Raw genomic sequence first — 14,322 nt, 5'->3', positions numbered from 1 at the left:
GAGATTTCTTAAGTAGGAGCTTAGGGGTATAGCTCAGAAGTAGAACAATTGCCTCTCATGCAAGAGTCCTGCATCCAGTCCCACTGGAGGAAAAGGTTTTATTAGCTGCTGATATTATATATATTTGCCCCAATGTGTTCTTCAGTATTGTTGGTAATCAATATTACTATTAAAACATATTTGCTCCTAGGGTTTTAGAGGGTGTTTGGGGTGCTAGGGGTTTAATCCAAAACTTCTTCAAGTATTCTTAGAATGCACTGCGCTCTACCACTGAGCTACATTCCCTTCTCAAGGTGGTTTTTTATAATACTCTTAAGTTTGTTTTATCTTTTAGCATTAAAAAAAGACAATTCTTTCCAAAACTGCTTAAAATCCCTGCCACAAGTTTAATGAGTGATTACATTGACTGCAAGCTAGCCTCCTTATTTTGAGCCTTTGGTGTGATCAGGTCCCGCCCGGTCCCTCCTTTCCTGTAGATGGAGTACTGCGAAAAGAGCACCCTGCGGGACACCATTGACCAGGGACTCTTCCGAGACACCAGCAGGCTCTGGAGGCTTTTCCGGGAGATTCTGGATGGATTAGCTTATATCCATGAGAAAGTAAGCTTCATAACGTCCCATGTCCGTGGACTTCTCTTTACATCAGTTGTGTATGCGTGTTGCATGAACGTTTGTGCACACATTGTGGGGATTAGGGTTAAACTCCCCTATGAATGTGCTTGTGGATGCCCGAGGTCAACACAGGGTAGGCTGAATGAAAAGGGACCCATAGGCTCGTATACTTGAATACTTGGTCTTCAGTTGGTGGACTCCAGAATGGTGGAAATGCCATTCCCAGTTAGCTCTGTCTGCCTCAGAGTTTGTAGATCAGGATATAAACTCCCTGACTGCCGCCATACTCCCCACCATCACAGACTCACCCTCTCAAACTGTGAGCCCAAATAACTCTTCCTTCTGTAAGTTGCCTAAGTCATGGTGTCTTGTCACAATAGAAAAGTAAACAAGACAAGACAAATGAGTGTCTTCTATTGCGCTCTCTCTCTCTCTCTCTCTCTCTCTCTCTCTCTCTCTCTCTCTCTCTCTCTCGTCTGAACATGAAGCTTGCCTTTTCAGCTGCCTAGCCAGCCAGCTTTGAGGATCTGCTTGTCTGCCACTCTCTGTGCCCAGCTTTTACTGAGAACCCAGACTCAGGCCCTCGTGCTCGCACAGAAAACATTGCACCTACTGAACTGTCTCCCCAGCCCCTACTTACAGAAGCACATTAGAAAGAATATAGGAAAATGGAGAAAGACAAGCAGACAAAAGAAACACAGGAAGGGGAAGTGCAACTCAGTGAAATAGTCTTTTTGTATTCATTTACATGTATTTGTGTATTTGTGTGTGCGTGTATGGGCCAGCGAATACCACTGTGCACACATGGAGGCCAGAGGACAATTTTCTTTCCCTCTACCATGTGAATTCCAGGGACCAAACTTTCAGGCTTGGTGGAAAGGACCTTTACCTGCTGAGCCACCTTGCTGACCTGAAGTAATGAATTTTTGTAGGTAATAGAACAAAGTACCAAAAGACAGGGACAGTACCCAGTGTCAACTCCTGTAGAAGACAATGAGGATGGACCTTGGGTCAAATCTTACTCACACCTGTTTTTGTATGGCCTGTGAACTATGGTTAACTTTTATATTTTTAAGTGGGTATAGCAATTTTAAAAAAATAGTATCATGACATGAAATTGAAATTTTATTGTCAGTCAATAAAGTTTTATGGGAACAAAGCCATGCTCATACGCCTATGTCTGTATTTTACCATAACAGCAGATTTGAGTAGTTGCCATAGAAACTATATAGTCTGCATTAGTTACTTTTCTGTTGCTGATGACCAAGACAACTTACAGAAGAAAGAACTGATTTGGTCTTACAGTTCCAAAGGGAGAAGAGTCCATGATAGCGCAGTAGAGGCATGGCGGCAAGATTCTGACAGCTCGCATCCTTTCCAGAGTGGAGAGAAAGAGCCAGGGCGCTGCTGATGGTGGTATGGTGGGAGGCTTTGAATGTGCATCCTCCAGCTAGGGTGCCCCTCCTAGACCTGCCCCCAACACGCCACTAACTGGTGACCAGGTGTTAAAATACATGAGCCTATGTTGTAATTCAAACCACCAGATAGCCTTAGAGCCCCAAAATAGCATTTGCTCCCTGACCCTTTATCGGAAGTCTGCCCACACCTGGATAATGAAGACATCTGGACACGTACAAAGTGAAGATGGTTCTCTGCTGCTGTGCGACTGTGGCTCATGCATGCAGATCTGGGTCTAAGTGGCCCAATGCTGCGTTCCTGGGGATCTGAAGAAACTAGAACGCTGCCCAGCAAGGAGAGGAGTGCAGTGCAGTGATGGAGCTTACCTGTGTATAGAAATGTCATGTTAAAGCTAGAAGTCGGCAGTACGGGGAGAACGACCACAGGCCCGGCTTTGGGGCAAGACACTGCTCACATCTTATGCGTAGACCTGTCGGTGCACCAGACAGTGGAGACATGATAGGTTTGGGATTTTACCCCCCTTACCTTAACTTTTTGGAACTTTGAAATGTTTATACTGTGCCCTGTTCATATCGAGAAACCAGGACTGTCATCTTCATTGCATAATCTTTTAAGGTGAAAAATAAGAGGGGATTCTAATGCATGCCATCTTCCCTAGGGTCCTGGGACTGTGCTCTGTGTGCACTGGGTCCCCAGCACTGTACATCAACTACACACACAGGCAGAAACATGTGACAGGTCCGTGCTTGACAGGGACTCTTGTTCTCAGAGCCTTTATAGCATAGTATTCCAGTTAGCACTTCTAGGTGGGAGAGCGAGTGTGGCGAGCCCTCGGGAGGAGGAGAAGCGGGATTCCTGTGCTGCCGTCCTTGAGCTCCTCCCAGGAGCTGGCAGTATAAAGTCAGATTGTTAGAATAATGTGCAAGGCTCGTGAAAGCAGAACAGGTAAATGTACAATTAGGATAGATAGAGAAGCTCAGGGTGCCCTGGGCAGGAGAAGCCGTGCAGAGCAGCAGGAGCCGGCTTGAGAGTAGTGTGGGGCCCGACCAGAGCCGGCTTTCATGCTGTGCTAGAGGGAAAGGAAATGAGGTCTCTGAAGGGAGCTGGTGGAGGGAGCCTGGGAGGACCTGCTTGGGACCACCAGTGGGGAGGTCACATGACCCTCAGGACATTCCAGAGGTCAGACATCGAGGACCAGGTGGACCACAGGAGAAGCCTCTTCCAGTTGTCATCATTTCAAATTGGAAAGATGTAAAGGGTTAAACTCTGTGGGAAGTGATTGTTGGACTCTTTCTTGTCTTCCAACAGGGAATGATTCACCGGGATTTGAAGCCTGTCAACATTTTTTTGGATTCTGATGACCATGTGAAAATTGGTGATTTTGGTTTGGCGACAGATCATCTAGCCTTCGCTGTGAGTATTTTTAAAAGCAGGCTGTGCCTGGACGTGACCTGGTGCCTGAATAGTCCTGGAAATAAAGAGATGGGGTAGAGCCTCCTATGCCCTGCCACGTCGCCCTCTGCTGGGAGGCGGGGCCCAAGGGACAAACTGCAAGTGTCTCTTAGGCTTTGAATCTAAAAGACGTGAAGTTATTGGTTTATGAACAATGTTTCCATAGAAGGTATACAATATTTTCTGAAATAATTTGATACTTTGGTCTCCCTTGCTGACATTTGACAAGATGCTTACATGTAAGGATCTGTTAGTTGGTTTGCAGAGCTGAGACTCAGTCCTGGACAAGCATTGTTCTGACACTGGCGTTGGTTTAGCATACAGAGCTAGTTAATGTGAGGTAGGGAAGCAGTAAGAGTAAGGAGGGGCACAGACATGGTTGTGAGGAACAAAAAAGGCTGTAGACCCAGTGCCGGGCCGCATACTATAGTCTTAGCTCTTAGATGGTTGAGGCAAAAGAATCAGTTAAACCTAGGTGTTCAAGACCAACCTGAGCCACACAATGAGACCCCTGTCATCCAAAGAAAAAGAAAGACTATAACAACAGTGGCATTACGAATGGGCCTTAAGGGTAGGTAGGAGTCTAGCAGGCCAGAGTCAGGACAGAGCATAGTTCTGCTGAGGCAGGGATCTCCAGTATAAGCCAAGGGCCTAGGTGAGTACCCATGTTCTGATTGGCTGGAACTGTGAAGTGTAGAGAAGAAGTCTTTGGAAAGTTGGGCACACTTAAGTGCCAGGGCTCTACTTATATCCTAAGCTGGCTTTTAGGTGATATCATCTGTAGTAAGTGCAGCCCATCCAAGGCTGCTCAGAGAAAGAAAACAGAATTAGACGATGACAAGAATAGTCATCAGGCTTAACTTAGCAGGTGAAATTAGGAGTGGAGAGTAAGGAGACAGAAAAGAGCTAGGGGTGGCGGTGAGCGCCTACTATCCCAGCATGCAGAAGGCAGAGGCTGGAGGACTACTATAAATTCAAGACCGGCCTACGTTGCATAGCAAGTTCTAGGCCAGCCAGAGTTATGGAGTGAGATCCAAACGCCCACTCCCAAAAAAGGAGGTGAGAGAGAAGCAACAAAGACTGGGTCCTGAGCCAAGTGGGTAAAGCGTATTGAAAGTGCAGAGACCACGCCCAGACCGCACGATGGAATGTAATCCCCACCTGAAGAACCAGCACGCTGTTGGAAGGTAATCGGAGGCTCTGCAGTCCCACTGACTCAGGCAGAGAACAGCACTCAGGCCTCGGCTGTAAAATCTGCGCATTCTAGGACCTGTGTCAGAGACTCGGCAGCAGAGTAGAACAGAAGGCAAGCACAGCGCCGGGAGGGTGGTCTGGCTGTGTCAGCTGCTCCTCTGTGGCTGCGGGGTAGAGAGTTTATTTAGGGATTATGGTTTCAGAGGGTTAGAGTCCATGGTGGCAAAGCTGGGGTAGCTAGCATGTGAGGCAAGCAGGAGACAGAGGACACACTGGGGATGATGTGAATCTTCTAAACCCCTAAGCCTGCCCCAGTGGCATAACTCCTCCAGCAAGGCCACATCTAGTGCTCTTCTCCCAGACAGCCACCAACTAGGGACCACGTATTCAAATGTCCAAGATTTGTGGGCGATATCTCACTTAAACCACCACGCTCATTTAGGGTGTGACCGATAGAGGTGTGGGGAAGAGGGCGAGACTGCCCAGTGAGTGTTTCAGCAAGGGACAAGTTAGTGACCAGCCTTCATGGGGAAAACAACAGCAAAGCTGACCTGGAGAAGTTGTAGCACTAGAAAAGAAGGGCGAAGGCTTCATTGCAGTTTTTCATTGTCTTATGCTTCCTGGTAAACAGATTCTGTTCTTAGAGTTTGTGGTCTGAACAAAATTGGTTTCTATAAGAGTGTGGGCCTTTTTGTCCTGAAGAGAGCTGCCCAGTGAATTGCTCTTCTTCCTCTGGTTTTCCCAGGGTTTCCTTTGAGTCTTTGTATGAATGGGTTAACTAGATATATATATATAAAAAAAAAGTAAATGAGATAACTCAGAAAAGCATGGTGATAGCCACACAGCGATGGAGCACACCTTTAATCCCAGTACTCAAGAGGCTGAAGCATGTGGATCTCAGAGTTCGAGGCCAGCCTGGTCTAGGGCTACACAGAGAAACCCTGCCTTGAAAAAACAAACAAAAAAGCATGGTGATAGTTATTCTGACGTCCATGTTAGCTTTTCATTCTTCGTTTAGAAATGGATGAGCCATTCCCGTGGGATGCACTAAGGTTTTAACCTGTGCTCGATTGTGTTTTAGACTGACGGCAAACAGGACGACCAGGCAGGCGATCACATGATCAAGTCAGACCCTTCAGGTAAAGCTCTCTTTCATCCATGAGTTTAAAAGCAGACTTTAAAACTTCTCAGCCTAAAACCTGACTTTTATTTGTAAAGACTTTATTCTGAAGCAAACTGGAAGTTTTAAGTTGTTTTTTGCTTTTTGGATTTTTTTTGGGGGGGGGTCTTTTTCACTATGTTAATTGTTCTTCAGAAACATAAGAAAGTTAGTAGAATAATTAGTAGAATAATGGTCTTCTGGAAGCCCAACACTGTTTTTTGAGCAACCCCAATTGGTCCTGTCAGGTTACCTCAAGCCCTGGCCTGTCTGGGATCCTATCTAGCCCTCACTTCCTATGAAAGCAGACCCGCTTGTGTGAGGCAGTGCTGGGCAGTGTAGGGCTCACATTTGCTCCTGGTGAGTACTGCACACAGGATACAGACCAGGCCTTGCTTTTAAGAAGCTCTTTTCTTTTGGGGCCAACAAGATGGCTCAGTGGGTAAAGGTGCTTGCTACCAAGCCTGATAACCTGAGTTCAATCCCTGGAGCCTGTAAGGTAGAAGATACAACAAATTCCCACAAGTTCTCCTCTGACTCCCACATGCCACATACATGTCACACCACACATGCCCACACACAAAAAATAAATGTGAGCAAGGGTGGGAAGGAAGCCCTTTGGTTTTCAGTTTTCTTTATCTATAGCTGGGGGGTGTAGCTCACTGACACTCACTGGCATGCACAAGGCCTTGGGTTCAGTATTTAGCCCATGGCCGGAATGCTCTCCTTCTGGTTTCCTCCACAGGACATTTGACTGGCATGGTTGGCACTGCTCTCTATGTAAGCCCTGAGGTCCAAGGAAGCACCAAGTCTGCGTATAACCAGGTAGAGAGTGTGTTTGAGTGTGGGGAGGGGGCGAGGGAGGGAAGGTCTCAAGAGTAAGTTACAAGAAAGACCTGATATCAAGATTGTAACAGGGAGGGTTTAGAGACCGGCTGAAATAGGAACAGCCCCTGATTCCCATCTAGGCAGGACATGCAGCGGTACCCAGGGGCAGCAACTGAAACTGGCCTCGTTGCAGAAGCTTGCAGGCCCTCTATCCATTAGGAATATGAGAGTCACTCTCTGCTATTCCCCTACTCAGGTCAGGAACACAGGGAACAAGGCAGACACAGGAATAAGAGAGCTGTGTTCCCAGCCCTCGGGGAGCTGACCCAGATGATGGAACCGACAGTGAACCAGGAAGAAATGAGAGAAATACCCCAAATGTGATGAGGTCTATGGAGAACTGGACTGAGTAGCAAGGCAGTAGTGGGGCCTGGCAGTCATTGAGAATTGTTTTCTTCAGTTCTGGGCACCCAACCCCAAGGACCTTAAACATTCTATCTAGGCAGGTGTTCTACCACCAAGACCCATAAAAGGATGGCATTTAGAATAAAGGATGATCAAAGAAAGGCCAGGTCTAGGGAACTGGCTCAGTAGAGCACTTGACCGGCATGTGAAAGGCTTGGTCCTGTCAGTAGCAGTGACAAGCCATGGCTAGAGCATGCCAGAGGGGAAGGGGTGAAGCAGCGGAAGTAGCAAGTCAAGGACAGGTTCTTGTAAGGTGAATTCCTTCTGTGCAGCATGGCAGCTACAGCTTATACTAATGTCCAGTCATTTCAAACATTGCAAGAAACTAGCTCTCAAATATTCTTAGAGAGAGAGAGAGAGAGAGAGAGAGAGAGAGAGAGAGAGAATGGTAGCTATTTAAATAGATGGACATGTTAGCTCGACTGTGGCAATCATATCTGAGTGGAGACTTGGATGATTTCTTTTTAAATTATAGTCTGAAGGCTTGTTAGACCAGATCATCAGCTTTCCCAACCCCATCCCAGTGCTGACCACAGTTCCTGGAATTCACCTGGATAGCAGAACCCTCTAAAGTCGAATCTGTCTTCCCCACAGAAAGTGGATCTCTTCAGCCTGGGAATTATCTTCTTTGAAATGTCCTATCACCCCATGGTGACAGCCTCGGAAAGAATCTTCGTTCTCAATCAGCTTCGAGATGTGGGTGTCAGATAAGTTTGCTGCATACACTCCTGTGTCCTCAGTCTTGTGTGGCGAACAGAACCCAAAGCAAGATTTTTCCCTGGCATTTGTAATAGAGAAGAGGCTATCAATTGTTGGTTGAAAAACAAACAAACTGGTTTTAGCCTATAGCCAGGCTGGCCTGAAGCATGAGATTCCCTGTCTTAATCTACCAAATGCTGTGACACCAACCCTAACTGCCTCCTGTCATTTTAATGACTCTCATTGGCGGATATATGGTAAGATGATCAGCTGTCATTCTCGGTGACCTGTCTTCAGAGCAAGGAGAGCCTCCTCATGTAAGGTGTTAAACACAGCAGTTTTGATAACTAGAGACTGTCAGTATAGACTGTTATTCTGTGTTCTAGTAAGAGAAAAACCCTCATCTCTCAGTGTGCCCAGTGATGAAAAACAGTTTGTTTGAGGTGAGCCAGCCTAGGCTACATAAGACTTGAAACCTTATCTCCTCTCCTGCCCCCAAAAAACAAAGATTCGTATTGAACAGACATGGTCTCGTAGTGCATAAAGCAAATCTAAATGACCAGAACTTAAAATGGATCTGAAGTCCGGAGACAGGCCTCTTGGCAGAGTATGTGCCCAGCCTGGCACACACATTTCTCTCAAAAATATCAGTCATTTGAGCTGTTTTCCCCAATGAAATTTCCGCTCATGTTCTTGAGACTGACCCTTGCCTCTGTTGCTGTTTGAGCTCATAGAGATGAGTGCTACAGGGCGCCAGGTCAAGGATGCCCATGACACAAGGGCAGTAAGAAAGTGGAGAGTAAAGCCTGCACAATTTAGACTCAGTTATTTATGGGCCACAGATCTGGAGAGCCTTCATCCTTGGGGAGCAAAAGCAAGCAAACTAAATCGCATACAGCAAGCCCGGCTTGGTGATGTACACCTGCAGTCCAGCACATAAGACGAAGGGTCATGAGTTCAAGGCCAGCCTGGACTGTGCAGCAGGATCCTGTCAACACCATAGTAAATAACAAGTGAACAAATCAGTCAATAGCTCACACACTGAGAGGGGTTTAGATTCTCTCTCATTTAAACTTAAGGGAGGGGATTTCCACAACCTAGGCAGTCATTTGGGTGAAGTCTTCACTCGTGTACTGTGTCTACTGGAAGAGGTGAGCCCAGGGTGTGGCAAAGGTGTTGTGGTAGTGAATTTTAAAGACCTACGGATACTTTGGACAGTAGTTGAATTACTTTTGGCAGCAGCATGTGGGTAGCAGTTCATGGGGTGTCAGTGGACCAAGGGCTGGAATGTTCCCAGATGAGGATGTCCTTGAGGAATTGCCTGTCTGTAACCGGAAATTACGTTAGTTCTTTCATTTCAAGAATATCTAAACTATCAGTTAATCTTGTAATTGAGGTCCTATTCATCAGAAAAGTGAGGATTTGGAGGAGTGATCAGGATTGGTGCTAACTAAATATAGCCTGAGCCGGCCTCAGACTCGGCTTGTGTCTCAGGCTGTCCTTGATCCTCCTACCTCTACACACCAAGTTTTTTTCTTAGGTTGATGATTTGATGAAATTTTGCCTTTTTTCATTGTGTGTCTCATTAAACCTACTTTGTGTCTCTATGAAACCCTTAAGTTTAATATGTCCTGTGTGCTGACTTATCGACGAGGATAGTCAGGGCAAGTCTCTTACTTAAATTATCTATTATTTAAACTTAAGGGAGGTGATTTCCATAACCTAGGCAGTCATTTGGGTGAAGTCCACCCTAGTAGACTGTGTGCACTGGAAGAGTGAGCGCAGGATGTGGGGAAGGTGTCATGGTAGCAGATTTTAATTGGCTCTTTGGTTATCTTTCTGTGATGAATAAAAGCTTTGCCTGTGGCAGTCTGCCAAGCACTTGCTGATTTGAATATAATGCTCTCTTAGCCCGCATCGCCCAGGTTCCCAGAGGACTTCGATGATGGAGAACACGTGAAGCAGGTAATTGGCTGCTGCTTTCATTGCTGTGACTTCAGTCTTGGGTGTCAATTACTGTTTTTCTTCATATTCAATTAGTAATCTGCTGCCAGTCATTCTCTTGTGTTCTTAGAACAATGTGGGGGGGGGGAATACCAAAAGACAAAGCTCTTAAAATGTTACTAAGACTTGAGATACACTATAAAAAGGCCAAGGTCTGACAGAGCAAATTAACAAACTCCAAGTTCTTTTGTGAGCTTAATTGTGCCTTTGAAGTGTTACTTGGACCATCAGCTTAGCTGTGGGAGGCGGGGAAGAAAAGCTTTTGACAAGTTGCTTTAGATAAAACTTAGGACTTGAAGGGAAAAATTAAATTATATTCTTAGTCTGTTTTGTGGTTGAAGTAATTCAGGTTTTGCAGGAAAGCTTATACTCTCGGGGTTGTTTGGTTTTATAATGCTGGGGGAGTCAAACCCAGCCCCCCTCCTGCTAGGCAAGTGCTCCACCTCTGAGCTATCTCTGCAGCTAATGTTAGAGTATTTCAAAGCAAGGTCATTTCTCACATATACCATAACTGTCCTAGTGTGCTTGTGTGGTTCGTCTCAGGCTAACACTGGCACCCAGCTTACATGAGAACTCCCCATGAGCCGTGTGCTTAGCTGCTGCTCCTTTCTTCTTGCTGGTCGTGGTTTGCTGTGGTGAGGCCTTCACTCACTCATGCTCATTGCGGGGAGTTTGTTCCTGACACTGACTTTTCTTGACAATGAGAGTTGGGCAGAAGTCACTTATTTAAACTACCGGTATAGACGGAGTATCTCTGTCTCCCCAGCCACTCCCAGTTATAAATGCTCACCTGATAGTTCAGGCAGCATGTGTCTTTAATCCCAGCCCTCGAGAGACAGAGGCAGCTGGATCTCTTGGAAGCATGGTCTCTGTAGTAAGTTCCAGATCAGGCAGCTATAGAGTGAGACCCTGTCTAAAAAAACAAAAAGATTCCTTATGGAACCTTTCAAAGGTTTCTGTTCCTTTAGAGGGATCTGTACTACGGATGCATAACAAACAACATAAAGCAAGGGAATTCCAGGGGATGGAATCGGTAAATACCATAAATGGAGGAATACAAAGACAACTGTCATCAGTGCTAACGGTGCTGCCCGGTGCTTTATGCTAAGTGCTAACAGTAGGCATCGGGCTCTTTGAGGTTTTCTCCGTATCCCCATTTTTATACAGTAATATGTGTTTCTAAGAATTAAGCTCAGCTACTGTGTGGTTTGATGAGTTAAAGACTGTTTCGATTGTTGGGGACAGAGATATAGAAAGAGCCTCTCCCTTTGGAGAAACCGTCCAGTGACATTTACCCACAAGTCTGTGGTCATAACTAGGTACGACTGGCACAGTCAGAACTCTCAGAAGTGTCAGCTAAGTGTAAGCAGTGTCCTGAGCGACGGCCTATTGGGAAGATTCCTGAGCCCCTGCCTCTGTGCCCTCACCAGCTGTGTGCCGGTTACACTGCAGAAATCCGTCATCTCCTGGCTCTTGAACCATGATCCAGCGAAACGGCCCACGGCCACAGAGCTGCTCAAGAGTGAGTTGCTGCCCCCCGCCGCAGATGGAGGAGTCGGAGCTGCATGGAGTGCTGCACCACACGCTGGCCAACATAGACGGGAAGGCCTACCGCACCATGATGGCCCAGATCTTCTCCCAGCGCATCTCCCCCGCCATAGACTACACCTACGACAGTGACATCCTGAAGGTGGGCTGAGCCTTGCAAACAGTGTCTTTTCTCTTCATTCTTTGATAGTCTATGTATGCCTAGGATACGTTCTGATCACATTTCTTACCCTCCTCCCACCCCACCCCACCTCCCCGCTAATGTTTATCTAACCTTCATGTTGTGTGTTTTTTAAGTTGCATTTATTTATGGGGGTGGACACGCCATACATGTCATGGTGCACACGTGAGGTCAGAGGACAATTTGGAGGGGTTTGTCGTTTCTTCCCATTACATGTGACTCAGGGATAGAACCCAAACTCTCAGGCTAGGCAACAAGTACCTTCACCTGCTGAGCCATCCCACTTCTGGTTTGGGTTTAGTTTTATGAATCCAGTGATGCACTGGGTTTAACCAGATGTTTCTCCACTGTAAGTTCTTGACTTAAGTTCCAAAAAACCCCAAAAGCACATGCAAAAAGTGTGACTGTGCATAGCTCAGGAAAGAGCCATGCTGGTAATCACTTACTTGATTCTTGACCCTTCTCACTCTGTGCCCACCCAAGACACTATGAGACAGAGCTCGACCCAGATGCCTAAGCAGGGACATCTAAGCACTCAGCTCCATGGGAGGTAACAGTGGTTCCCAGCACTGGCACATGGCCTAGGAAGCTGATACAAAGTCCCCTGGCCCCCCAGCAGCTCTGGTGACTGACCTGGTCTCTTCAGCTATGAGGCATCTCAAGAGTATTTAAAAACTTTCAGATAGTTACTCAAGAGTAGTCAAGATGCCAATTGTAGTAGCCTTTATCATTTCATTTCTAAAAATAAAAATATAAAACAGAAGAACCTGAAACAATCTAGAGAAATATTTAAGAAGATGGGTGAATAGATAATCAATATTGGTTATCTTTGCCATGTAATTCTGTATCGTTAGACTGTAGCTTAATTACAAGATAGAATAGTAGGGGAAATAGTATAGATTTTAAGTGTATATGGAAGCCAGGCAGTGGTGGCACACACCTTTAATCCCAGCACTTGGGAGGCAGAGGCAGGCGGACCTCTGTGAGTTCAAGACCAGCCTGGTCTACAGTGCGAGTTCCAGGACAGGCTCCAAAGCTACACAGAGAAACCCAGTCTTGAAAAAAAAAAATTATCCTTGGATAGTTTCTTACATGACTACAGGTAACTTTATTTTGTCTTTTTGCTTGTTTTTTATTTCTAAAATTATTATAATTAGATGGAATGAAAAGGAAATCCTTTAAGCATATATATATATATATATATATATTGTCTGTCCTCTAAATATGTTCAAAGAAACACTTGTCGAGACCTGCCCATGATCTTTGTACTGAGCTGCACAGTGCCAAATGTCAACCACAGACTGACATTTTAATGGAACTCTTGGATTAGGCTCGGTGATGACATTTTAATTGATCTCATTTTAGGGCAACTTCTTGATTCGTACAGCCAAGATTCAGCAGCTTGTATGTGAGACCATCATCCGCGTCTTTAAAAGGCACGGTACGTCCCGTTCTAAAAACCACGCCTTCTCAAACAGTTCTCCAAGAATCCGTAGGAAGTACTTCCAGGGGCTGAAGAGGTGGCTCAGTCTGCAGAGCGTCTGCACACAAGCATGAGGACCTGAGTTCAGTCCTTAGCACCCACAGGGAAAATCCGGATATGACAGCATGCATCTGTAACCCCAGCCAGGGGCCAGGGGCCACAGAGGCAGGAGGATCCCTAAAGCTCAGTGGCCAGACAGCCACCTCAGTCAATAAGCGCCAGACTCAGTGAGAGGAGCTCACAAAAGAGTGAAGGGCAATTGAGGAACACCCCGCCATCAACCTCCAGCATAAGTGCACACCTAATGTACAAACTGTGTGTGTGTGCACATACCAACACAAACCACATGGCTACCACACACACACACACACACACGAAAGAAGAGAAAGGAAGGCCAGGTATGGTTGTACACACCTGAAATCTCAGCACACAGCGGCTAAGGCAAGAGGGTAGGTGAGGCAATATAGTGAGGCCCTGTTTTAAGGAAAGGGGAAAAAGATCACACCTACTACTGGTGGATTTCAGTATAGCTGCATATTAATATCCAGATATATTGGATATATATCTGACATGTGAAGTTTGTTTCCATAGCTCTGCTGACTGAGGAGAAACGGGTTTGACTGTTCCAGCCTTGCTACTAAATACAGTTGGCTTGTGGGGTCTAAAATGTGGCTAAATTGGCAGACTTAGCCCTAACTCAGTTCTCCATTTGGAAAACTGAGGGAACATTGGCGATGGGCGTTCAGTGACCTGGGGTTTGTGTGCATTCGCGGTTGTTTCTGAAGAAGCGTAAGAACCCGAGGTTCAGTTACTTTTTCTGTATTTTGGTGTAGGAGCTGTCCAGCTGTGTACCCCGTTGCTGCTTCCCCGAAACAGGCAAATATATGAGCACAATGAAGCCGCTGTGTTCATGGACCACAGTGGCATGCTGGTGATGCTTCCTTTCGACTTGCGGGTGAGCCAGGATGCTCCTGACAACCTGGGTGCCATATCTGCTGTGTTAAAAAATTGCCCCTTCCAGACACCCCGCACTATAGGAGAAAATAATCAGAGTAAAAACACATTAGAGTTCAGTAAATGTTTGAGCCTGTATTGCGGATGCTAAAGTCGACAGGGTAGCCTTATAACAAGGTAACCTCAACTCAGACAATTGAATGTAGGGATTATTTTCTTCTCAGCTAGATCTTCAGTAGAATCTCGAAATGTTACTATTCAGAGCAGTTAATGCAGCAGCTAACTGGGTGTGCTGACTTCTGCCCGTGTTCTTTTTCATGTGACC

At 46.0% G+C, this 14,322-nt stretch overlaps 1 protein-coding gene across 1 annotated transcript in view; it reads left to right on the top strand.

Annotated features, from left to right (window-relative positions):
• Eif2ak4 (eukaryotic translation initiation factor 2 alpha kinase 4) overlaps window positions 1–14,322 on the top strand; it is a 94,929-nt gene that overhangs the window by 53,237 nt on the left and 27,370 nt on the right. Inside the window, 10 exon segments of the mRNA XM_048459982.3 lie at window positions 477–599; window positions 3,339–3,443; window positions 5,758–5,815; window positions 6,581–6,660; window positions 7,723–7,824; window positions 9,739–9,792; window positions 11,284–11,364; window positions 11,366–11,521; window positions 12,926–13,001; window positions 13,877–13,998. Of these exon segments, the coding sequence (XP_048315939.3) occupies window positions 477–599; window positions 3,339–3,443; window positions 5,758–5,815; window positions 6,581–6,660; window positions 7,723–7,824; window positions 9,739–9,792; window positions 11,284–11,364; window positions 11,366–11,521; window positions 12,926–13,001; window positions 13,877–13,998 (957 nt within the window).

This window comes from Myodes glareolus, chromosome 10 (assembly GCF_982192425.1).
Source record: "Myodes glareolus chromosome 10, mMyoGla1.1, whole genome shotgun sequence".
NCBI lineage: Eukaryota > Metazoa > Chordata > Mammalia > Rodentia > Cricetidae > Myodes > Myodes glareolus.
The sequence above is the reverse complement of the archived record's forward strand: the minus strand, read 5'-3'. Positions and strand labels throughout refer to the sequence as shown.